At 41.2% G+C, this 25,589-nt stretch overlaps 1 protein-coding gene across 4 annotated transcripts in view; it reads right to left on the bottom strand.

Annotated features, from left to right (window-relative positions):
• CRACD (capping protein inhibiting regulator of actin dynamics) overlaps window positions 1-25,589 on the bottom strand; it is a 139,066-nt gene that overhangs the window by 40,059 nt on the left and 73,418 nt on the right. Inside the window, exons 1-2 of one of the 4 annotated variants that reach the window (XM_075026317.1) lie at window positions 20,116-20,405; window positions 5,016-5,184 (exon numbers count right to left, since the gene is read on the bottom strand). Coding sequence is in view for 2 of the 4 variants with exons in the window: in XM_075026293.1 (XP_074882394.1) it covers window positions 5,016-5,184; window positions 20,001-20,025 (194 nt within the window). In the remaining 2 variants the exon portion in view is untranslated. Of the gene's footprint in view, window positions 1-5,015; window positions 5,185-20,000; window positions 20,406-25,589 lie in introns of those variants that run through there. The other 3 variants (XM_075026293.1, XM_075026302.1, XM_075026308.1) reach the window with 3 other exon arrangements.

Genomic DNA, 25,589 nt, shown 5'->3' with positions numbered 1-25,589 from the left:
TTGTTGCCATCATTCCCTCCATACTTACAGAGGACCAACTCTTCGCTTAGTCCTCCTCCTATCAGTAAACAATTAATAAAATGACTCCCCCTTATCCTTCATACCCCTGTACGATTCATCATTTGTTTCCACTTTCTGTAGGCTTCTTTCTCAAGTTTCAATCCATTAAAGCGACTGTGATTTAGACATGTTGATAGCTATGCTTTCTATCCTTCCTCTGGCTGAAAATTTTTGCCTGTGCCCTTTGTGGCCATTCAGGCCCAGAATTCAAAATTAATGTAAGATTAAAATTTATACTTTACAGGTCAATTATCTCTTAGATAAACAACAACAGCTGTCTGGAATTTATTGCCGATACCACAACTCAACTGACTCATCAAGTCTTGCTCTCATTATTTCCTCTCTAAAAAATACTTTTAGGATGGCCGCTAGCAGCCAAGTATCTACCAAGAAATACGCTGTGCAGGCACCCTTTCCCATGAAAGCCCCATCCATTCATCACCGACGTTCTTTCCACAATTGCCATTGGCCTCTCTTAAGCAGAGAGAAGCCACATTTGCACTATAAAAAGCTGATGGCTGGTTTGAAACCACTGTCTCGTTTCCACCTTCAGACTGTCTGTGGCATTTGGACTCGGGCATAAACCGCCAGTGAGACAGCCCAACCCACCCAGCCTCTGACAAAAATTAACTTTAGCATATTACTAAATGAAGGCCTCTTAAGATGACAATGAAATGCATTTTTTTCCCCTCCCCTGTCCTTATTCTGCTCTTTTCAAATGGAAAGAATCACTCTTGGCACTGGCAGACAGACTGCCTGGAGAAATTCAGGAGACTTCAGTTCTTACCAGGAGACAGTCGCTCACACAATGTGCGGCTCCATACAGATGCATGACCTGACTTGTGCTGCATCTTTGGCACTGCCACCCTGCGGCGTCCCCGCTGGGAACTTGCCGTCACAAGCGATAAAACTCCTGACACAGCTTGGGAACACACCATGCTCCTTGCCCCAGCTTTGGTCCATAAACAGTTTATTGCCTATTTTGCTTATCTATATAGCCTAGTGATGAGAACTGTGCAAAATACTTGCCTTAAACTCACATGAAGCCTGTCTTTGAGTAGACAAATATTGCAAAAAGTACTGAAAGATTTTCCTTCAGCTCTGCATATTGCCAGTTTACATTTCTAGAATTGAAGTTTCCTGGCAAGGTGTCAGGACAATTGTCAAGGAAAGATAATTTTGAAGTTCTGACTTGTCAGAAACCAAACTTCGTATTTGCAAGGGAATGCTTTGGGCTTCCACAATCATGGAAGTGACACAATGCTATTATATGATCTCTCTGAATTATCTGATCAAGTGCAACAAAGGTACAGCTTGAACAGCAAATACCAACTTTGCTTGCCAAAATGAGGCATTTTCAAAGAACTAATATATTTGGAGAAATCACAGTGCTTATGCAGGCGGTCCCCGCAAGCAGAAAAGAAGCTAAATTCATTAGTTGAGTAGTAACTGCTGTACAGTTTAGCACAGCTCTACCAGGCAAAGAGCTGGGTGATTCTCAGTCCAGTCCCAACAGCAATTCATGCTGACAAAGGTTCAGCAAATACTGGGAAAAGTTCTTCACGAGACAGGAAATATCTCACTTTTCTTCTTCCAGTAGGCAGTCTTCCCCAGCATACAGAGACAATTAAGATCTTTAGGTGATTTCTTCGTAATGAGGATGACTTTATGTAGGTGACCTGAGAACAGTTTCACTGGGATTATGCAGAATTTCCTAGGGATTTACAAATAAAGGGGTCCCATTTCATGGACAGGCACATTCAAGAGACTGAAGTTTGCTGAGAGACTTTTCCCTGGAAGATGATCAATGTTGCCACACCTGAGTCTTAAAGACCTGACAGGTCTAATTCCAGGTCCTTTGAAGTATTACATTCAGCCCAAGTAAAGGCACTCTACTGTACTCTCTGTAAGAAAAAATTTAATTCCCTGCTGCCTCTGCACATCAACCCAGAATGACAAACTTTTTGTAGGGCAGCGCACAGGTGCCCTTTCAGGTATGTCCTCACAATGCTTGCTTAGTGCTAACTGTGACAAATAAGACAAATATAAAATCTTATAAAGTGCCAAATAATAGCCTTAGAACAGAAGCTCCACAAACACAACTTATCTTGTAATAAACACTTCTGTCTCCCAGCTCATACAGTTAGGACAGAAAGTTAATGAATACAGTTTTAACTTTGTAAAAGCAAGAAGGGCAATATGAAAGTGGGGAAAAGAATTCCAGTCTTTCACAAGGCAGGGCAAGACAAATTGCAGTCAGAAACCTCCCACTTGGGAACTGCAAAACAACATGGATGAATAAATAGGTTGAAGTGTACATATATCAGGATACCAAGCAAGTTATTTGCATCTGATGAGTCCAGTAAGTATCTGTAAGAAAGGATGGATAGGCAGATCTCTCAGGCTGCTTCCAACTCAGCTAGTCAATCTACACCATATGCAGATTACCTAAATGGCTCCTGGTATGTCTGCATCACCCAGTCAGCACAGTCTCCATTAGAGATTCAGGCATTAGCTCTGAGCAGGCTTGTAAGTCAATACAGCACACAGTGAAATACTAGCTTAGGTCTTGGAAGCAATACAGATGCCTTATTTAGCCTATACTCATTTATTTGCTTGTCTCTGCCTTCCTGAAGCAGCTTCCTCCCTTAATAACTTTTCAGAATAACAACATCCTCTCCCCAAAACAAAACAAAAAGTCCACATGAAATATCTGCAGATAACAAATTAACATACTTAATAGAGCTGTATTTCTTCATCAACCTGTAAAGGGAATGGGAGCATCCTTGAACTTTTGTTGCAAATTTGGAACTTTTATTAAGCTTTTGTAAATATATGGTCATTGCACATTCTTAAAGAGTTTGAAGCAAATGGTTTTATAAAACTGCTCAGGATTTTGGTTATATAAATATACTACTAGTTATTTATATTTGCTCTGGTCTATTTTTATATGAAGAGTGGAAGGTATGGCAATGTATTTGCTGTTAGACAACTTGTAAACAGCTACATATATTATTTTACTTAGATAGCCTATCTCTGCATTCAATTCATAAACATTTGAAATTACATTAAAGGCAAAATATGTAATGGATGGAAGCCACGGTGCTGAAAACAGCAAGGGGTGGCAAAACCGAGCTCCCCAAAGCAATCTAATGCACTCCACTGAACATCTATGCTTGTTGTAAGATGAGTAACGTGGCAAACACTACCTGCAAACTGAAAATTATTATCAAATCCCACCCACATTTGCACCACAAAGCCTGACAGGGAAAACAGTTTTGACTGAGTATTTCTAGCAGGTTAAAATAGAAGAACATCTCACGAATCACAGGCACAGAAAGAAATGTTCCACTTGAGATGAGACATGGAACCCTTCACATTTGCTAATCCCCTGTGATTTAAATTGTGCAGCCTGATTTATTCCACCAGAGGTTTATATTTAATGCCTTTAATTAGAAAAATTAATATGTTTAAAAATGCAAGCATTTAACAGTCTTACAAGGGTTTGCCACACCTTCACTTCACTGTTGAGGAACGGGACAAGTTCCCATATCAGTTTGTTTCAGGGTGCAGCACTGCATTTTCAGTTACACTGGATGTGAAATCCCTAATAATGAGATGATGCCCCTTGTTTTGCTCTTGTTCACTAGTTTGCTCTAGAGGCAAAAGGTACTCTAACTTCCTGTGGTTGCTGGGCATCATGCATACAGGTAATGCAACACAACAGCAGTCAGTGACATCTCCATCTATGATGTGGCTATGCTCAGTCCTGATTTTCAGAAAAGTTGGGACAGGCAAAAGAGGTGTACAAGACTGCACTGTGGAAAACAAAGGGGAAACCTAGAACTTACAGAATTTCACAGAATGGAACAAAAAATCCAGAAGCTTAAAAAAATAAAATTAAAAAAATTACATTTTCACAACTATGATTTTGCACCATTGAAAATACTGTGCAGGGGGATGTTTCTGATACACTTTTCTTTCTTGAGCAGAAGAATTTGGTATGTTTTTTTTATTCTTTCAGAGTTTTTGTTACTTTCAGATACTCACACTGCCAGTGCAAACAGTTCCCTTTCTTCCAAAGAAGCAGGATTTGACCAGGAGTCAACTAACTTCTCTGAGACTTTCAGTTGGAAAAGTGAAATAAGTATTACTGACCCAATTAGTTTGCACATCTGGTCTTGTTTTTTTGTTTTTGTTGGGGTGTGGGGTTTTGTTTTCGTTTGGTTTTTTGTTTGGTTTTGGTTTGGTTTGTGTTTTTTTCCTGTTCTGTTCATAGTTAGAGACTGCTGACTAGTTAACTCTGTGTGGTTTCTTTCTCCCACCATTTCCACAGCAAATTCTCATGCTGTCCTTCTGTCATCCTCTCTTGTCACTGGAATATGATCTGATTTCTAGGTGTCTCTCTCCCCTTTCTTCCTCCTTCTACTCTACATTCAAATTGGATCAGAATAAAAGCAGCCCGTTTGTTGACCCCAATTACAATGCAAAAACTGTATGGGATAGACTGAAAGAGGATGATGTGTCTGTCCTGACCCAGAGATACCACCTTGCAGGGAAAAGTACACAATAAAGTATCTGTAGCAGCCAGTTCATGTTTCCCTTTTCCCCATTTTAAAAACACAGATGCCATTAATACCTCTGCTCAGGTGTTCGCCATGGAGTTCTGTTGAATCACGGAACCGGATTCAAATTCATTTCTGCTTCACCCTGGGATTTCTTTTTTGCAGACTGGCACATCTACCCATTAAGTAACACACGCAAGAAGCAAGACCTCGGAGTCTACAGCAGTGGGCGTCACGTTCAGAGAAGGGACAGAGATGCACATGCTACGTAAAAGCAGTGTACAACTTGCTACCACTCAGCAGAGGCAGAATTTACATTCCATACCATTAAAAGCAGGGAGAACAAGCCCTGCGTTTGCACAGGCTGGCAGCAGACCCAGGCGCGCTTACCTCAGACCGCCGTTTGGCTCTTCATCGGAGGAGAAGGTGCCGTTGCAGACGTTGCCAAAGGAGTGGCTGGGCTTCAGTTTGGCTTCCTCGCAATCTGACGCGGGCTCTCTTTTCTTCCTCTTGCCGAAGAGCTTCTTAAAAGGCTGGAATTTGCCTGCTTTTTTCTTGTCTGCGGATTACAAGACAAACAGGCGCAGGGCTGAGGGACGCAGCTGGCGAGCACGCACCACGGCAGCAGGTTCAAAGGAAGAATGAGGTCAAAGAGCAAGTCACCAGCCCGAAGCAGCCTGGCGCTTGCAATGTAAATGCAGGGCTGCAACTTGCTGTTGACACGTCATATTGACAAAGCAAAGGTAAGAGCATTAAAACGTCTGCTCTTGGGTTTAAGGATCTGCTTGGAGGTGTCAGTGCAGCCAAACGTTTGGATGAAGAGAAAGAATAATTTTGCAGAGCCAGAATATAAGAATGAGGCTCGTTTTTAGGCTTTACACCACACTTTTGACCTTCTCACCAAAAGACAAGCACTGCTTTGGTCACCCCACTTCGGCAGGTGCTGGATCCTCTGCCTTGAATTAAAAACAATTGAGAACAACCAGCTGTATTTTACTTAAGTAGCCTCATAACTAGACAAGTCATTTTAGAAATGAGCAAAGAGAACAGGATAAAGTTCTGTTAGTTTGCTGGTAGGTTACTTCAACAAGCATCCAGCTTTATATCAGCAAAGTCAATACATTTTTCTGACTTTTTTTCCCCAAGTAACTGAGGACAGAATTTGACCAAGCATTTCTTCCTTGAGATGCTTAAATTTTAAAAGCTCCACCAAAAAAAGCACAGCAAAAAGACAAAACAGACATGAAGACAGGAACAAGAAATAAAAAAGTTAACCAGGAGAAAAAAAAAAAGTAACTTTTTTTCCACCAAAGACTGAAGAAAATAAAGGCAGCTTTGAACTACTTTCCCCATATCTATTAAAAAGAATTAGAGTTTCTTGTTAACCATTGACAAGAAAGGGTTAATTTCTCAGGGTTGGGATGCACCAAAGAACTTCTCAAACATCATAACTGCCAAAGAGCTTCCATTTCTTTTCTGCCTCTACTTATTTTTTTGCATTGACTCTACATAAAAACAAGCTAGGTTTTTTTTAAAAAAAAAACAAAAACAACTTTTAACCTCCTATCATAATCCAGTTTGTGAAGCATCATAGTGTATTGGTGACAAATATTTTCATAAGCTATTTAAGTCCTGGTATGTGCTTTTCTCCCAGGCTGCGTGCATATGCACTGCCTCAGCACGCTCTACTCTTCCTATGAGCTGTTGCTCAGCAGAAAGCAGCAGTTTGGTTGCAAAGTACATAGAGGTCCCTGTAGGAACATTTGACTAGGAAACGTGAAAAATGTTCTGTAGTGCAACAGTACTCTTCAATACCACATCAGGTTTTACACTCCACTCTGCTATACCTGTGTATGGCAAAGCCACATCTGAGTTACACCCATTTGTAGTTGCTGGAGGCAAAACTACAGGGTATTTAGAGAGAGAAAATGTGCCCAAGCACATTGTGATCCATCTACTTCCAGTGACAAGTGGTTTCCAAACCAGCATGGTACCAGCAAGCCTGAGTTAAACCTGGGGGTGGGATCAAACTTACACAAAGACCCAGAAAGCTACTCTTTGTGAATCTATCTGTACTTAATAATGGATGAAATAGGAAACCTAGATTGAAATTATAAAGTCAAAGACACAACAGATAGTAATTCTGCATTTCCTTTACAGATACATAAGAAGGTATCATTCTCATTGGGCAGTCAAAGTACACAGCATTTGTGCAACTTCATTAAGACAACAAGGCATCCCAGTAGCAGCATAAAGATAAAAAGCTGAATTATAAGCCTCAAATACAGGCCCAGCATTAGAAAATTTTGATCCAGAATCGCTGACCCACAATGAGCAGATGAGAAAAACAACAATCACTGAAGCAGCAGTTTTACCAGCGTAGAAGAAAAAAGGTACAGAACTTCATTCTCCCTGTCCTCTAGCTCTGCTTTCCATAAGCTGACCAACTTACACCCCCAGCCAGACCAATTGCTTGCTGCTCAATTCCGACTTTAGGGAAATATATTCTTATATGAAACCCCTAACAGACAGGCAGGCAGTCATGCAGAAAAAGAGAGAAATTACTGCTCTAGGCCACAGCTGCCCCAACCCTTCGCATGCTTCAGAGACTGCCTGCAAAAACTCATAAATCAAATGGTAGAGCATACAGGAAAGAAAGCATCAGTACCAGACACAAGACTGGATGAAAGAGCTGGTATTCCACAGTTCCCACCTCGCCTGCTTCCTCAGCCTTCTTTGAAAGGGAAGGCTGTATGATGCCATTTCTGCTGGTTAATGTAATTTACTGCATAAGTCAATTCAACTACAGCATTTTTAAAAAAAGGTTCTCACTGTGTCATTCATCCACATTACCCTTGTCCCCTCCTCTTTCGGAGGTCTAAAGATATAACTGTGAATTACCTCATCAACTCTAAATCTACTGTACTGATTCACCAAATATGAATCTAGGTGTTAAACAAGCAAGACAGGTCAACACAGCTTTCATTTCATCAAAATGGGTGAAAGCCAACATGGTTATCTCCAGCCAAGATCTACTTTTCTCCATGTGATTTAACATGTCCCCTAGCTGTTCCCCCGCACCGTACGCCATCATCACAGCTGTCACATTACTACACGTGAATTCTTTAAATTAGGCTTTGTGACTCATTGCAAAACCAATCAGCACACTTCCCTGCACAGGCTGCACACACTATTCCCCATCTTGCCAGTGCAGAGATAAGGAGCAGCCAGCCCTTCCAGGTTTCTAAGGAGGCAATGCCTGACCGCTAAGGCAAAGTCTATTTACGTAAATTTTTCACAAGATCTTATGGAGGATGATGTGGGATGATATCACCTACAGGGTAAAACGCTTTCTATAACAGTGAAACAAGTACAAAAAGGAATCCAAACATTGGCAATGCAACAGACAACACCCTGCCCAAAAGCCTTTTGAGTCTCTAATGCTAGAACTTAAACATGACTCATCCCTCCTGTCTACCTATACTGCTGAAAGAAAAAAAATGCGGTAAGAAAGGCTGAAGGCTGGGACATCCAATGCTGTCAACTTGTGTCAAGGACAATTGCTGAAACAGCCAGGAAACAAGTCTGCTTACACGGGCCATTTGCTTCTCTCCTTAATCACTCGAATGGGAATCCTACAGATCCAGCCCCAGGAGAACATGGGAAATCAGCAATTAAACCTTCTTTCCTGTCTGTTTGACAAGCCTCTCTTGTTCAAATCACTATAAACAGCTAACAGTAAATCAGTTTTGAATCACATTAAAACACGAGGTGTGAAGGCGACAGATAAATAAGGTTGGTTATGCTAGCTAGAATAACACAGCACATATGGTAAACACTCCCTTCTCAGCTTATTCCAGAAGAGTAGCAGAGCAGATTAGAATAATCTTTAACCTGTCATATAATTTGTCAGCTGCCTAAAGACATGCAGTGCCTAACACAGAGCCAGTTAAAGTGGAGAGCATTGGCATCATGAAGGCAGCATGTAGTCCATCCACTCCCAACGACAGAGGGGAGACTGGTAGGAGCAGCTACACCTCTTGCACTCTCTCTTTCACTCTAGGGTGCTCTCCATGAAAGATGAAGGCCAGTGCAATGGGCTTTATAGCCTGTAAATCAGGCACAACCTTTGGACTCCAGATGACAAAGTCTTAGCAATGCAGCAGCTGACAAATCCCCATAAGATAGCTTGTAGTTAAACTGTTCAAATGTCACCCAAATCCATTGGGATTCCTAGGATGTGAAGCCTTTCAAAAACTGCACAGAGCCCTCAACAGAAGCATAGGTCAAATAAAGACTTAACTACCACTCTTACAGAGGGAAGAGACTTAAACGATTGGAAAGAGAGCGAGTGATGTATCCCAAACAACAGGCACAATGCAGGGGTGATGGGACACCACTGGATGGGACAGAGGAGATGTCACCACCACTGGCAACACCTAAAAAATAATTCTCAAGAAAAGCAAGCTTCACATGAGAAGCAGAAAGTCTCATATAATCAGAGAATGTAGCAAGGTGTTGGTTCCTTGTAGCTTTTCCTCCTTGCTGTGGTGCTGAAGGAGCTCACAGTAGCATGGGTGAGAAAACCTGCAGGGAGAGACCTCTCCGAGCAGAGCTGACCAAGCAAATGCATCAACCGGTGGGTAGAAAGACGATCATTGAGGAGAAAAATAAGTAAAAGCAGAATTTATAGTGACTTCATAAAGTTGAAGTTATTGTGACCAAGATTTTTCAAACCTCAGTTTTGCAGTGGGATTTGTGGAGATTTTACAGACATTTGTTCATTATGTGAAATGCAGCACCTGTCTGTAATACCTATCTATAGTATGAGATACTGCACAGGAGCTGTCTCCAAAATAATGTGTTCCTTGTTAGCAAATTTAATGGCCATAAAATATGGTGCAATAGGCTAGATTAATGAATATATGAATTATTAAATTGAATAGGAATTTCTATAAAGAATTTAGAGAATAGAAATCCACACGCATACCGCATTAAGACCTGCACGGCAGGGAGAGGGCAGGTGGGTTACTGGGCTGCGGGCACAATACAGCAGCCGAGGTGAAAAAGGGAACTAAAAAATACTGTTAAGAGGGCAAGTTGACTGACATCTCTAATCACATCTCTACAGCAGAAAAAGGCTGTTATGAAGTACACTGCCAGTATCAGTAATAAAAACCCCCACCTTGATTTTAAGCTAATGGTATACTTATTCATGCTCTTTTTAAAATAACTCTGGATAGCCACTACCACAAGCACTGCCCTGTTGAGCCCTGGGCCGGCCATGCGTCTGCACAGTCTTCTTTGCTTTTCAGGTCCCCACCCAAAAAGGTGCCCTGCCTCCCCCCGGCCCGGTCTATTCTCATAGGGCACAAAGCTTCCCCGTGCAAAACGGCATCGGCACTTGCCTCCAGCTTTCCCACCCACTCCACGTCTCAGTACATCCATTTCTGTGACTCCCCAGAGCTGCTCGTTATTGCTGATACATTTGCATGCAGAGCTGGGGGCAGCGCTCTGTGGAAAGACATCCCCACTCTGGCAGGAAAGGGAAACAAAGTGTTTGGGAGCAAGGAGGAGGAGGGCAGGCTCTGCTCTGCTTAGCCATGTTCCCATGTTTTAAAATAGGTGTGGGCTCCTGTACCTACTGTAGTTCGTCAGATTTCACAGGGCAAGTTGGATTCTGGACATACTCTGCCTCCGTGACCTGCCCTCAGTCCATTGCCCTCTCTTCCATAGGTAGCTAAAAAGAAAGCTGGGGTTGATAAATGGACACGGTCCAGATATACAAAGCACACACAAACACAAAAGAGCCTGAGGAAACATTTAAGATAACACAAAGGGAATAAAGATTGACATAAAAAAAGACTGACGCTCAGAGCCAGTAACGTCACTTCCCGGCAATGAGTTCAACTCTGTGAGACGTTAGCACATAACGCTCGTAAAGGGGACAGTATGCAATAGTCCCATGCTGACAGGGATAAGATGAGATAATATGACCAGAGATTAAATCAACACCTGAGAAACATTAAATGAAAACAAGATTGAGAGGGATCAAAGGTGACAAATTGGGGCAACCACAACAGTCTCATGGAACACCTAGGCAAAGCAAAGGAAGAATATCGTGCTAATGCTTGCCTGTTTTTCAAGAGTATCAAGTGATCTTATAAGAGATACTATTTCTTGCAAACCTTGTCCCACAGAGAAGATCAGGTATTCTTGGATTACCTGATATAAACTAGTAATACTACCTAAAGTATCCATAACACAGCAAGAACCAATCTTACTTTCTGGATCCAGAAATGTCTGTTTTCCCTTGCCACCTGCAGAAGCAAAAACATTTCTATAAACAGCCCATTTTATGATTTTTCTTCCTCCCAAACACTGTATCTTCCAAGGAAAGCACATGTAGCTGAGATTGTCAGCTGTTAGTAAACACGTATGAATCAGCATAATAGAGTCTATTAATGTTCAAACACCATATAATATACTTTATCATCCACAGCAAGGAAAGAGCTATTTCAACACTTTTCTTGACACAATGAGGAAGTAACAGGGAAAGTAAAATCTTATTTTACTCACTTCAAGGCAAAAGGATTTAACCTCTGCTGCATGAGGATTGGCACAGTGGTCTTTAGCGGCAAGGAAGAGATGTTAATGGAGAGGAGGAGTAAAGAGCAGTTTTAAAGCATTCAGGTGACATTAAACAGAAGAACCAGAGCCAAGTAAATACTGCTCCTATCCACTTCTTCAGTCTCATTTACTCCAGCAAGAGTCTCACTTCCCTTTTTAAGCTCCTGTTTTCCTCTCTTTTTCTCATCTATAAATTAAAGCCTTCCCAGCCAGTCTTTGTATTTCTGTGCCTGTTACTTTTAGTGAGTATCACAATGAGTGGTCCTAGAGGTCAGAAAGCCTCATGTTCCCCACCCAACCCTTTGTTTCAACACCCGCATCCCGCCTCCCTAATCCATCCCACTGCCAGCCCTGGGCAACACCTTTAGGATGGGGAAGGCACTGCTCTCTAAAAAACACAGCCAAACCTAAAGCAGGGAGGTCACTTTGGGAATGTGTGGGATAGCCTGGGGATAGGGGGGGACTCTCGGCAGGGAAGGCAGTATAAGAAAGTTGGTACAAACCTCAGCAGCAAACCTTACTGCAGCCAGGGAGTTTCCTCCTTCTTTCCCAGCTGCTGGGGGGAAGCCCCATATAAAGGTTACACAGCAAGTAGTCAGGGGGTTTAAAACAACTTGGGATATGCATCTTGAGCACAGTGACAGCAGCTACTGGAGTTCATACATATCAGGACATTTGCAAAAGGGTTAAGTAAATGCGATAGATCTTACTGAGGTGCTGGGCTGCATTGCAGAACATATGGGATAAGATAAATCCTGCTTATAATAGCTCTGGGCTCAGTGATGCATGTGAGACTTTTAGAAAGGAAGAGACTGCAATAGCTTCTGATTCACCAACAAAACATTCATCCATTATGTAACAGAAGGGAGAAAGTTTTATTTTACTAGGGCAAGACTTATTAACTCAAGTTATTCATGATGGAAGACCCTTTTGGTATGCTGCGTTTTTTCTGAGGTTTCCAGATCTGCATTAAACACTTGAAGGTCAATGCAGTAAAGAGCTGTTGGCTCATTATTTCCTTCTCAGAGGAAAAAATTGTAAAATATGGGATTCCCTCAGCAGATTCGTTTCTTACACGAGACAATCCAATGCAATTGAAAGCATTTAAAACCTGAACTACTGGCCAAGCCGCAGATGGAAGGATAAACCTCCCAAAGGCAAAGCGACTTGCCTGAGGCTCTGCTGCAGAGCGGTCCAAAGTCCAAGGAATACAACCCGAACGGGCCAAACACCTCCCCGCTGCCCCTCCCCGGAGGCTGCAGGTCATTTGTACCTCCTCAAGGCTGGCACAAGCTGCTGACAGATGAGGATCCCACACTCAAATCACTAATACTACGGTCATTCTTGCAGGGGATTGTGCTACACAAACTGCTTTTTCTGCCCCTCCAGCCCCTAGAACAAGTCCTGTATTACAGGACAGGTCAACACTTTCAGATCATACCACTTCCCAGTGTTTCACCAGTGAGCGAAGGAGCATTTCATCCTCACAGAAACTACTGGCTTACCATAGAAAACGTTAATTTTCACAAAGGGAGCATGAAACTCATAGACCAAACCTCTTCTGTGATAAGGCACAAGCACTAACAGCATGCACTGGCATCCGTCAATAAGGCAAAGTTGAGAAGTATCCTGAACTCAGAGGAGAGTCAGAGTGCCATGCCAGGGAGACCGGATCGCTGGAGGACTGGGATAGCAGAAATGAGGGGCAATGTTGAAGTATTATGTACAAACTCATTTGTTTAGGGCATATTGCTGAGACATTCTTCTAATAACTTGGCCTCGATCAGCTAGAAATGGGCAAGAAGACAGACCTGACCACACCAGCCGATCGCAGGATAATTATAAGCCAGCACTGCAGTGCAGCTTCAAAAAAGGAAATGTTATCCTATGGAAAGGGCGTGGAACTGATAGGGGTTACTACCTGAGCAAGGGGGTGGAGAACCAACTGGCTAATAAATCACTAGGTGCTAATAAATCAAGGCTGAAAGCAAGCAGGTACTTCCAATATATTTTGGATTGGGATTTGTAATGTTTTCCATCTTTTATAAAGGAAAGAATGAATTAATACATTGCTGAGGTGTTTTGACACAAAACAAGTTCTTTTCTGAATGTCACATAAGGGCGATCTTATTGGATAAAAATTTCTTATCACGGTGCAAAATCAGATACAGTACTTCTGCTTTTGCTGCCTAACACAAACTGAAACCAGTAAAGACATACTGTGACATACAGCAGCTGCAAGCACCAAAACTAGCAATTTACGGAGCACTTTCAAAGCAGTGTCATTACTCAGAACAGTAATAACCAATTAATGAAGAAAAACAGCAGATAAAAATGGTTTTTTGATTGATTGTGACTGGCAAACGTCAAAGAATGGCTTCAGGTGTTGTTGGGTTTTTTTTTCATTTTTGCACAGTTTCAGTTTAATATACTTTTACAAAGACAAACATATATGTGAATTTTACCCTTACAATTCAGATGAACTGATAAAATATTTTAAATAGGTTGGAGAAAATGAAGAGAATCAAATTTTCATTTTATGAACTTACTTAATCCCCCACTGATAAGGGATGTCTGATTGTTAGGGGTTTTTTCCTGGAAACTATCAATATACCTGTTGAGTTAGAGCAGCTCCATGGATCACAAGGAAAATTACCACATATCTTCTATGAAGTAAATTACATTAAAAAAAGTTCACGCATAGTTCCACATGTAACTCTAATGGGGGGGCAGGGGGTGGGGGGAACAACACACATGACACGACAACGATTACTTTATGCTTGTGTGTTATCTTTCAAAGTTCTGAGAATTATAAAGTGATATAGAAAAGCCAAGAGTAAAGGGGCTTTTCCAAGCAAATTACCAACTGCTGCAATGGAACCATTATTTTAATAAATTTCTTCATTAAATTTGATAAAGGTAAAACTGAACAGGAGGCAATAAATCCATCTCCCCTCCCTAAATTTAGGGACTTGAAGTTTTAGAACCATCTCTAAATTTTGCACTGAGTCACAAAAAACCCCATACTTGAGCGACCTGGAAGCCAAGTCAAATCTGAACTCAGGCTGAATGTGGCTAAAACAACTAAAACACTTGTGACCATCTCTGATTTCACAGAATTAAAATCATGCTGCTGTGGTTTACAGCTGGGTAGCAAAGTAAAGAAAATAAACTATTTCTTCTTAAGAAAAGAGCTATGTGAACCATGGCATTCAGAAATTCTCCAGCCATTTTAGTAAAAAAGCAAAGACCAAAGTGAATGCTTGCATAGTGAAAGCCACAGTGAAGAGAAGTAGGGAGCTGGGAAGGTTTTTTTTTTGTTTAGGTTTTTTTCCCCTGAAGAAAGCCAAACCTCAACCACCTTATTCTGTTGGGCAAGGTGGTCAGAAGGAATCGTGGCACTCATTTCCCAGACTGGCGTATCACCAGAACATCATGGGAAATAACATTAGTCAGCAGCACAGGGGGTGAAGAACCTGCTCTGTGTTCCCCTTCAAAGCCTGGAAACGCCGTGCTCCTGCAAGGAGCCACCTCTTCTCCTGGACCTCTGCAGAGCCAGGGCAGGAGGACACCTTCACCTCCTCGCTGCTCCTCCTCCACCTTTCTGCTGCACACTCTCCTTTCCCAAGCACTCCTCCAGGCTCACTTACTCCTTCTGATAAACAAATCCTCTTTGCACAAATTGACATTAATTGAGGCCAGATTAAGACTCAGGGCAGCTGGTCTGAGTCTGTGAGTCTGCCTATATATCCAACATCTGTTTTTTCACTGTCTGAGCAGCCTTCACTATGTACACAGGCCCAGATTATGCCCCTCCTCAGGAACAGCAGGCACTACACTGAGACGGTCTCTATTCTGTTCAGGGACAAGATTTGCCTCCTGGCCATGCAAGCAGGAAACTCAGCCACAGATCCTCGGAATATTGAAATATGCCAGACCTGGGTAGATCTTCACTGTAAGTCAGAAAGGCTTTTCCTCTGCTTGTGCACAGCTCCTCCTGCTCCTCTGCATCTTCAGCATCACAGCCTCACCGCCGTGCTGTGCGGAGAACGGTACCGTACTGCGCTTTTACCTCCCCTGCTGACACGCTGTTATTCCAGTCCGCAGTGGATCTCCCTTCTGAGTGCCAAGGATAGATGCCCATTTCCACCTTTTTCCAAAATTGCCAATTTTTGTAACACAGACTTAAGGATTAAATTGGTATCTCCGTATTGACTTGAACACTATCAAGAGAAAAGCTCCATCCAAGCTGGCACTTAACCAACACTGTTGCCGGCAATTTCAGTAACAAGACTTTTAGCGGTTGAAGAGACCATGGAGACAAAAACGCAAAACTGATCATTAGTATTAATCACTAGTTATACTAGTATCATATTTCAAACTTCAAAGCATTTTACAAGCCTAAACTAGTCTCTCCTTATTCATCACCTGTCCCTACATGGCAAGCAGGCAACAGGCAAATCTCAAACAACTTTTTCACAGACCAGAGTCAAAGACAGGACAGAGAACTCATGGCTGCTTTTCCACATCCACACTGGAGCCCTCAGCCTGGGTTGCCTTCACCACCCAGGCCAAGCACTGACACAGGATGTGCATTAAGACATTTTTGTTATGGGAAGAGGACTGTATGTCTTCAGGCTGAAGTTCTGGCAACTTTCTCAAACACTAGATCTGCTTTAGAAAAGGAGCTTAAAATCGACCCAATTCCTCATCTTGTCATCAACATAATAAAATATACAGAATAAGATGCTATTTCCCTGTTGCTGTTTATTAAGAAAGAAAAAGTCAGAACACACACCAAAATGAATACAATTTGTATATTTTCAGTGGAGTACTTGCTATTTAGAAGCAACTGAAGATTTGAGGCACTCATGGTTTGCCTTTGTTTTCCAGAATTAAAACAGAGAAACAGGACATCACTTGAAACACTTACTGACTGGAAAACGCAGAGAAATCTGATGAAATTTTACAGCTTAGACTTCCCTATAAATAGCGAAGAAATAAAAACCTCTTGAATATTTTTCTTCTGTTCTTTGCAAAACTAACAATATTCACTTCATAAAATACTTAAATAGAGGTATTTTGTCACCCAATTTATTTGGCTAACACTGAGTATATTTATTAACATAAAACACTAATACGTAGAAGTAGTGTTATTTTAAATGTCAACCAAGTAAGATATCTGCATGAACCCTACAAATAGAAATACAAGAAAGGGTTCCTTATAAGATCTGTACCATAAAAACGGAAAAATCCAAGCTACTACTGTGATGCTAAGTGAAATCTGCCCCTATCCATTCGGTTTTATGATGAGAGAAGAAAATTAATTACTCATGAAGAGGCAAATTTAAAGAGAAGGGAAGCAGCCATAAAGAGATGACACTCAAGAATTTATAAAACTAAACATTTTAAAAATATCTAAAATAATTCAAATATAAAAAGGCCTTTGCACAAATGAACAACTCTTTCTATCCCTGAACTAGGACAACCAGAAATTTCCTTTTAAAACATCTTTGTTCACACTGCCTAAAGGAAAGAAGAGGGAAAAAAAAAGATTTCCTATTTTCATGCTGTTTCAGTTCCAGACAAGGATTTGCAGGCCAGGGTGTGACTGATCGCACTAATCACACACCATCTCACTGTGCTGAGATTACAAAGCATTATTGCCACTAAACTGGTGAAATACATCAAATTTAGCCACACAAGTTGGACACGATTAAACTTCACTGAGAAAGGAGATGGTGCTCTCTCCAACATCGCCTGCCCACACTGGCATTTATTTATCATTTACTATGTCCCAGATAGAAACAGAACGGAGAGGACTCAGGTGGCCAGGCAAAGCACAAGATTTCCTGCGCTAGTGAGGATGGTTAAACATAACTACCACCAAGGGAAATTAATGCATCGTAGATTCTAGGATATGACATCAACATGGACCCTAGAATGAGAAACATTCAAGTGTGCAGTTTCTAAGCCTTGGAAGGACATTGGGAGCGCAGGTTGTATCTGTCGTACTCTGAAGGTCTAGAGCAGCCATAAAAGCCCAGGGGACCAGGCAAGCGCAACGTCTCCTGATGCAGCATCATTCCAGAAAAAGTCGCTTGTACAGGGTGCCTTCTGGCAGGTCAGGTACCCTCCAGCTGTTGCAGTACAGTGACAAGAGCAAGCAAGAAACAGAAATTCTGCTCCCAGTACTGATTAATGCCAGGGTCTGACTGTCAAGCACAGATGGAAGCGGGAGTCCATTTCAGCAGCTCTGAACACTTGTTTCCCACGTGCTGAAGCATATTTTGGATCCCTGCAAGCAGCCTGGTACAGGAACTGGTACCCTGCCTGTCCAGCTAAGGGAAGTTCACAGTGAGATTCAGGGGAAGCCCATGCTGACCACACGGCATTTAGCTCCCTTCCCTAACTGTTTCTCTGACACACCGTAGGTTTCCTGCCACCCTGCATAAAACACACTTTCACCTGATACCTCTGCTCCACTTGTAAAACTCAAGGCTCAAGAACAATCACTGTAAAAGAAACTGCAAGGAGCAAATGTGGGAAAAGGGTGGGGGCAGAGGAGAGAGGCAAGTAGTCATCTAGTTCTAACCTTTTTTACTTGACTCGTACCTATTCTTAATTCATCTAGGCTACAAGCGTTCAGTAGCTGAAACGGTATTTTTCCAGCTCTGCAAAGCACCACCCAGGGTTACAGCAGCACATGCAAGTCTGAAAGAATTGTAACAGTACACAAATAATAAGCTGAAAGAAGAGGTTTATAAAAATAATCAGTTTCCATTATGTGACCAACTAGCCTCAAGAGATGCCCACATCTCTCTCCTTGATGCATTTTTAAGCTGAGATACTGCAAAGCATCTCAAAGCAAATCCAGGTTGCACTTCTTGAAGCCTTCCTCACATGATTGTTTCCGAGAGATTTGTCAAGAGCGAGTATGGAAACAACAGTAGTTGTTGCTTTATGTTGTGGGCAGTCTTTTAATCATGGCATACAGAAAGGGAAAACTAACATTTACAGCCAAAAGTCCTACGTGAAGAGAATAGTTATTTCAGTGCTCTGTGTTAGCCCTCTGTCAGATCCCCATACCAGGTTTCCTACTGCATTTTCAGAAAAATCCTGTTGCTCTAAATGACTGTGCTAATCTTGATACTTCTTTAAACAGCAGAGCTAAAGCCCAAAAGCCATATGCGCAGTAACACCCACCCAGGACAGTCAGAAGAAAGAACCATTTAATTTAGGTATATGAAATGACAGAACTGTCAGTTATACGAAGGTAACTTTGCACAATGTGCAAGTTAAGCTTAGACGTCTCCCACTCCTTCGTCCCCTCTTCTTCACTTTTTAAGACTGAGTCTTACATATTACATGGAAGAAAGAAAAATGCCACTCATCAGTTGCGGGACAGGAATACATTGCAATGCCAATGCAGAGCAACATTTTCTCCAGGTTTTTTCCACGAGAGGGTATGTCTCAATTGCAAGAGAAACACCACTCCCTCCTTTTCCTTTTCCTGCTGTAAATTATCTGGAGCCAAACCATAAAATGCACAACCGCACTGCATCAGAACAAAATAGGAGACTCCCCACATCTTCTGGTTTTAAGCCTGGCTTGATTTATCAGGTATGTCTCTACCTGATGGTAGAGAGATGACATATATGCCAGGATATAGATTGTTCATAATTTGTTTGCAGAAAATATTACTCTGAGCAAACGCAATTTATCTGTTTCGGTCACAGTTAATGCTACATATATCTGTTCTCTGGCTGACTGACTCGCACAAATAGGTTTAAGTATTTCAGACTGTAAACTGAAAATTAACTAATGATAACTAATCTGCTGTACTGCCGGAGAATTCACTGTTTTATTAACATTCCAACAAATGCTAAATGAAGGTAAGCGTAGACACTTACGTTTCTCTACATGAAATTTATCATGTACTTGCATATTGCAGATCACTGACAAATCTAGGAGAAAAAAAAAAACTGGAAAGAATACATACAGCTACCTGGCATTATATAACCATATTCATTAATTGGAGGGCAGCTGCTACTTACTTCAAAGGTGCCAGTTTGGAAACGACAGCCAAACATTTGACTAAAAGGTGTTCAAATACATGTATTTGATTTTGGTAAACAGAGTCCCATAAGGGCATCACCCACATTGTATTCTAAAGCTCCAGTAATGGTAAGGCAATGCAGATAGCGTCTGGATAACCACTTAAACAATAGCAAAACAAGAGTGCAGTGAGATTTCACTACTTTGTAGCAAAAATTATTTTAACAGCTTTTAAAAATACAATACTATTTTTACTAAGTTCTTCCAAAAGCAGAGGGAAGTCTTTTTCCCAATTTTGCTTAAGTAAAGCATTCAGAATGAAGTGGAAGGGCACACTGGATAGAAGCTGAAACAGGTTATCTACCTGAAACTGTTCCTCTTCAAGATGCCTTGTCAATGTGTACATCCATGCAACTGGTACCTAACTGCAAGTCTTGCTGGCTGGCAAGTGTTGCAGCATGGCAGCACTTATGGCAGCCCACTGCTGCATGGACACCACATGCACTGCACATCGCTATAAAGGAGGCCAAAAACCTTTAACCAAAGGATCCGAAATTTAACCAGCACCAAGGAAGAGGGCAGAAAGGATGGCTGTGAAAACGCATGCAAGACCTCACATCTCAGAGAAGGATAAGAAGTAGGCAAATCACATTACTTCCTTGTAACATCAAATGTTCATTTACTTACACCGTCTGCCACATACACTGCCCATCAAAGAGTCTTCAGAAGCCCCAGTGAAACAAACTCTCCCAAAGACAGCATCACCCTTTGCAGCCGCAGTGGAAACACAGTGCTTACTCACAGCATGACGGGAACCCAAGCAGCAGCTCTGGAGACCTCAGTCCTGGGTAATTTATGCAGTCATCACCACCATTACTTGGCCTCTAGCAGAAGCAGCCCAAATTGAAGGGGGAAGGGGGTTTATTTTGCTTTGTTTTGTTTTTTTTTTACTGGAAACATCTTAATTTTTGTTCCAAGATCCACAGTGGGGGAAAGCAAGGTGGCTATAAGTGCCTCAAGGTGCTGATGGGCAAGGGCACAGCCACCGAGGCAGCCTTGTGGGACTCTGCTCTCTTCTGCAGGAATAGGCTCCATGCCAGAGCTGGTAACTTTTGAGTCTGACCTCACTGTGAATAGCTGTGCTTCTCTGCCCTGCCCAGCTGGACCATGCCATCAGACTGGTAAGGTTTGCTCATACCTGTTCTTCAGGATACCCCAAGCACCCTTCTGCAGAGTCAGCCTCTTATTATCCTCCAGCACCTGAGTAGTCAGCTGGGGCAAACACAGAGCAGCTGGTCATCCCTGCTTTAGGCTATATTGTGAAATGGGACAAGTGCTCTGCTCTATAGGCTAAAGAGGACACATCATTTAGGGAAACAGCATTCCAGAATAAGAATTAAATGTAGTCTGCCAAGGGAGAAGAAGAACATGAAGAGATTACATCTTTGGAGTAAGGAGACAAGATTCTAATCTCACTATTTAATAAGAAACCAGTAAACTAGAGGACAGAAGTCTTCCAACTACACTGGGTTGAGATCTCTAATTAGTTCATGAAGCATTTTACTGAAGCATAATTTTATATGTGTAGCAAAGCAAAAGGTACTGATTAATTGCAACTCATTAAGTGTAAGTTGTTTAGTAATTAGGAAAAATAAATGCAGGCATGTCAAGGTTGGTGCAGACAAGAATTCCACCTCGCTGAGTGTCGCATTTCCAATAGCAGCCAGTCTGCTCAACCAGCAGAGGAGTAATTTGAAATTCAGTCCTGACCCATGGGACAGGCAGCCAGACCACACATTCCAACTTTCTTGAAAGAAATCTTATAAAACAAAGATAATGAATGCCTTCGCTACAAATGACCGGGTTAGACAGTTAGTGGCTGTCTCCACCCATGAGCTATTAAAACTTCATGTACCATGTATAAAAAGCTTTGCTATCCTATCTAGAGTACTTGTGGATGTATATATCACCTATGTTCATGTTACCATTTTTTAGCGTTGTGCGAATACTTATGCAGAAGTAAGGTAAGTAAGTCATACTTATCTCTTACATAAATTGTACACTTAAGGAATCAGAAACAAACAAATATCTCAAGGAAGGTATTACCAACAAGATTTTAATAGCGTAATATTTTAAAAATTTGTCTTTACCCATTTGGGGAGAGAAAGTTTGCTGTGGATGAGAAAGTTCAGAAACCATTGCACATACTAGGATAGAAAAGGGACTGAAAACAAAGCCAAAATAAATCCCTAGAACAGAAGCATGTTCTGTGAACAAGACCACCAAGGCATGCAAAATTGTCATCACTCACCTCAGCTAGAAGGCTGGCAAACTGTAGATATTCTCTACCTTTCTACTTTTAATCCTATCCATGAAACACAAGTACCCTCAGAGAAACCAAATATATTTTAGCCACTCCTTTTTCTATTAAAGGAGGTAGTGGCCATGGACACAGGTTTCCTAGAACAGCAACTTTCAGAGAAGACTCACATGACATTGAATCACACTCATTTCCCACAGCTGGTTGCCAGGGATTTTTAAGTCTTCAGAGTAGTACTATACAGTGATCAACCACAAACCCAAGTATAAGACAAGACAGTGATGCACCATTTTATTTGGTGGTAATTGTAGAGCAAACGGTTTTCTACAAAAGCAGGCACCAAATTCTGGGAAAGTCTGGGTCTGGAATTTGCAGCTCAGTTATGACTTGACTAATAATAGCTAACGCAAGTGTCAAAGCCACATGAGAAGCAGAGTTTCCTTCCCACAATGCCACTGGTGAAGTTGCCTACAAAAAGAAAACTAAAAAAGTCTGAAAACTTCACACAAGTAAATTCTTTTCTTTGTCCTGAATAGACACGCTGTACTCCCACTCCTTCACAAAGGAAGTTAAGAGCTTCTTTATATTTCAAGCCTACTCTGTTTTCCTCAACAAAATACAAATGAAAGGGCCGTGTGAATTATTAACAGATGACAACAGAGAGCTAGCCAGGTATTTCAAACACTTGTGTCTCTTCTTCCTACATGAATTCCTCAATAGTGCATGCAAAGTAAGTCTTCTTACACTTCCATCCTTTAAATCCATAATTAGAGCCAATTAAATAATTTGTTGAGAAGTAAAGGCTTTTTCACAGTCCTTCCTCTCTCCTTTTTTTCCCCGAGAGCACATTTGACCTGACCGTCAGTGACAGGGAGACTCCACACCTTGTTCTGAAGGGCAGTTAGTTAATCAAGTGAGAGCCTTTTCCCCTCTTAATACCTTTTCAGTAGCGCAAGCTCATGTGGAACACCATGCAGTCCAGTGGAAACAGAGATACTATTTACTTCTGAACTGGAATAGACATATAATCAGGAAGCCTGAAAACAGACTAAAGCTTCTGTCATGTTAAGATGTTAACCACCATCTCATGTTGAAAGCAAGTCCTGTTTATTATAAACACTTTCACCAACCCCTCCTCCCCCATCCCCATGCCCCCCCAAAACCACACCAACAAAGAGGTGAACAGAAGGACACCACATGAATCCAGCGCCACTGCTTGATAGCATGCTTGGTATTTACACATAGGGACAAGCTTAATACTGCTTCGGTCCATTCACATCATTTAACTCAAATAAATTCTGAATTTGTCAAATAATCTCTGCAAATCCAATGCAAGAAATAAAAATGAAATAAGTTAGCATCAGTGCAACTGAGAGATAATATTTGACAACTAACATAGGAAAACCTATTGAAATTAGAACTACAGTAGTAAGCTTTAAAAATAGCAAACTTTTTGACAACTTTGAAAAATAATCCAGATGATCCTAAACGAGCATATACTTTTCTATTTACTTCAAAATTTAAATCCATAAATTCTATACTGTCATCTCTTAAAAGGACCATTTCAAAAGGTACAGCAAAGCACAGCATCTGATGTAACACAAACTGGGGGAGATGAGTTTCCCACAGTGCTGCAGATAGCTCCCAGTGATGCCACAGGGAATTACCTACAAAAACATAAACCACAATAACCTCTTTGGTTTGGATTTGACTCGGCTTCAAACATAACGCTGTTTATTATGACTGCCATAAAAATGGACAAAAGCAGCACATACATTAGCAGCAGCTCCTGCTTAAAAACAATAAGCACAGCACATTCCCCCCTCAGCCAGCTCCCCACTGACAGTATTCCAGACTAAGCCACAAAAACTCAACAGTGAGCTTTCAAATGACAGGACATCATGTGCTCCATAATCTACAGAATCAGTCAAATACTTACAAGGTTTCTTAAACAAATTGATCATGCCTACAATTTCAGACGAAGTCAGAGAAACTCCAGACTTGATCTTCTCTGAGGAAGAAACAAAAGCCATGAAATCACCAAAGAGAAGGATTTGTTTGGCTTTTTTTGTTGTTGTTTTTAAGAGAACTCTGAAGGACATACTGTAACATGATAGGAAGCTTGTAGGAACAGCCTCAAAAATCAAGCTAGGCATGTATTTCAGCACTCTGTTTTTATTTAGCACTCCCCCTGTGGAAAATGCTAAGGGAGATTTTAACTAGCAAGAGCCAAGGTGATTTCAGATTGATAGCTAAGACCTTCTGACTGATCTTTCATGCGATATTCATTTGGTACATTAGTTTATGTAACTGCTTTTTGCCCAGTATTCCCCAGCTACAAAGCCAAAAATAGCTTACCTTTTCCACAAGGGCAATAAGGTATACCTGGAATACTAGGGAACTCTTTGTAGGTGCTATGAATAACAGCAGTGGTTTTTAAAAAGTCAGAAAAATCCTGTCATTATATTATCATCCATGTTTTTACCTTTACAAGAACAGTTTAATGTCAATAACTACCATGAAATCTGGAGGCTGCATTTTCCAAGAAAAGTTGTGCCAGGCACTAATATTTTCTGAAGCATCCTATAGTACCATGAAATGGAGACAAGCATTAAGCAGTCTGTATTATCGTCATAAAAGAAGCAACAATGATGCAAATCCCTCTTAGAAAGCAATAATGTTTTGAATATAAAACCTAAAAAAGACTTCATTATGCAGTCCTCAGTCAACATAGGCTGAGCCAAAGCCTACTACAGTACTTCCCTGTGCTCTGAATAAAACTTCCCATGGCTCCAGTAGCTCCTTTCGCAGAGGTGCCAGCCTTCCACGAATGGATCTTTGCAGCCAGGATTTAAGGGAAAATATACCCAGTAAAGCTAGGCTCCCAGATCTGTAGTTTGGCATACAAATATGTGGTCTAATTTTCAAGTCTCCCAGGAACCAGGTAGCTTACAGTGCAGTAAAATCCTCTACAGGAAATTCATGTTTTAATGCTGTCTTTTCAATTCCTGCACTATGTTTGTTCAAAATCATGTCTTAGAAGTTTGACCCAAAGTCCAGCAACAAGTGGCTAAGCTTAGGCCTTCGCCTCCCAAAGGTGTTTAGACCAAAAAGTGCTTCTCATAAAACTCAAGATCTAGAGAAAGATTGTACTTTCTTAATGTGAAACCAAAGAATTTTATGGTTATCATCTGGTTTAAACAGAGGTCCTTAGCACTTGCATATCAATCACAGAGACTTTTGAAATCAGTAAGTTAAAGCCTTTAACAGAAGAAAGTTTTAATTAATCTATTGTATATAGTGCATTCAATAATATCTGATTTCTTAAATCTCACTCTGTCAAGTCAATTAAAAACACAGTTTATTTGGAGAAACACTGACGAATTGCAGGCTGCTTAGAGGCCTCATTTTCCTAAGCACTGGAAATACAGACATACAGAATCATTTCCCCAAAATATAAGCAAATGGGATCGAACCGAAAATGACAGAAGATAAAATAAAAAGCTTGAGAGTAATATCCTCCTGTCGCTCTCTCCTCTGAGGTATCTTACACTGATTTCTTTGGTAGATACATCAAGACTTATGTGTAATTATGACTTTAGCAACTTCTTTCTTTAGGGACACATTTTATTTCATTAATGAAACATTCTCAGGAGCCAAGAGAATGACTTTCACCCAATTTCATTTTTAATTAAAAAGAGCTAAAAAAAAAAAAAAGAATAGAAGAATAGAAAGATGAAACTACTCTGGTCTGACAAAATGCATAGCTTTTTGACCCATCTGAAAGTACTGCTTCCTCCACTCCAGCAGCTCACAGACCAAGATTCCCTGCAGCAAATAAATCACTTCACCCAGCCCCCTCAAGCCTTCCTCCCACAGCACTACACTAGATCTAGCACCCCTCCTAATAGCCAGCAAGCCAGGATTAATTCAGACCATGAGAGCTTACAATAGGG

Source organism: Buteo buteo, chromosome 1 (genome assembly GCF_964188355.1).
Source record: "Buteo buteo chromosome 1, bButBut1.hap1.1, whole genome shotgun sequence".
NCBI classification, from domain to species: domain Eukaryota; kingdom Metazoa; phylum Chordata; class Aves; order Accipitriformes; family Accipitridae; genus Buteo; species Buteo buteo.
Note: the sequence above shows the minus strand (reverse complement) of the source record. Positions and strands in the feature narration are given on the sequence as shown.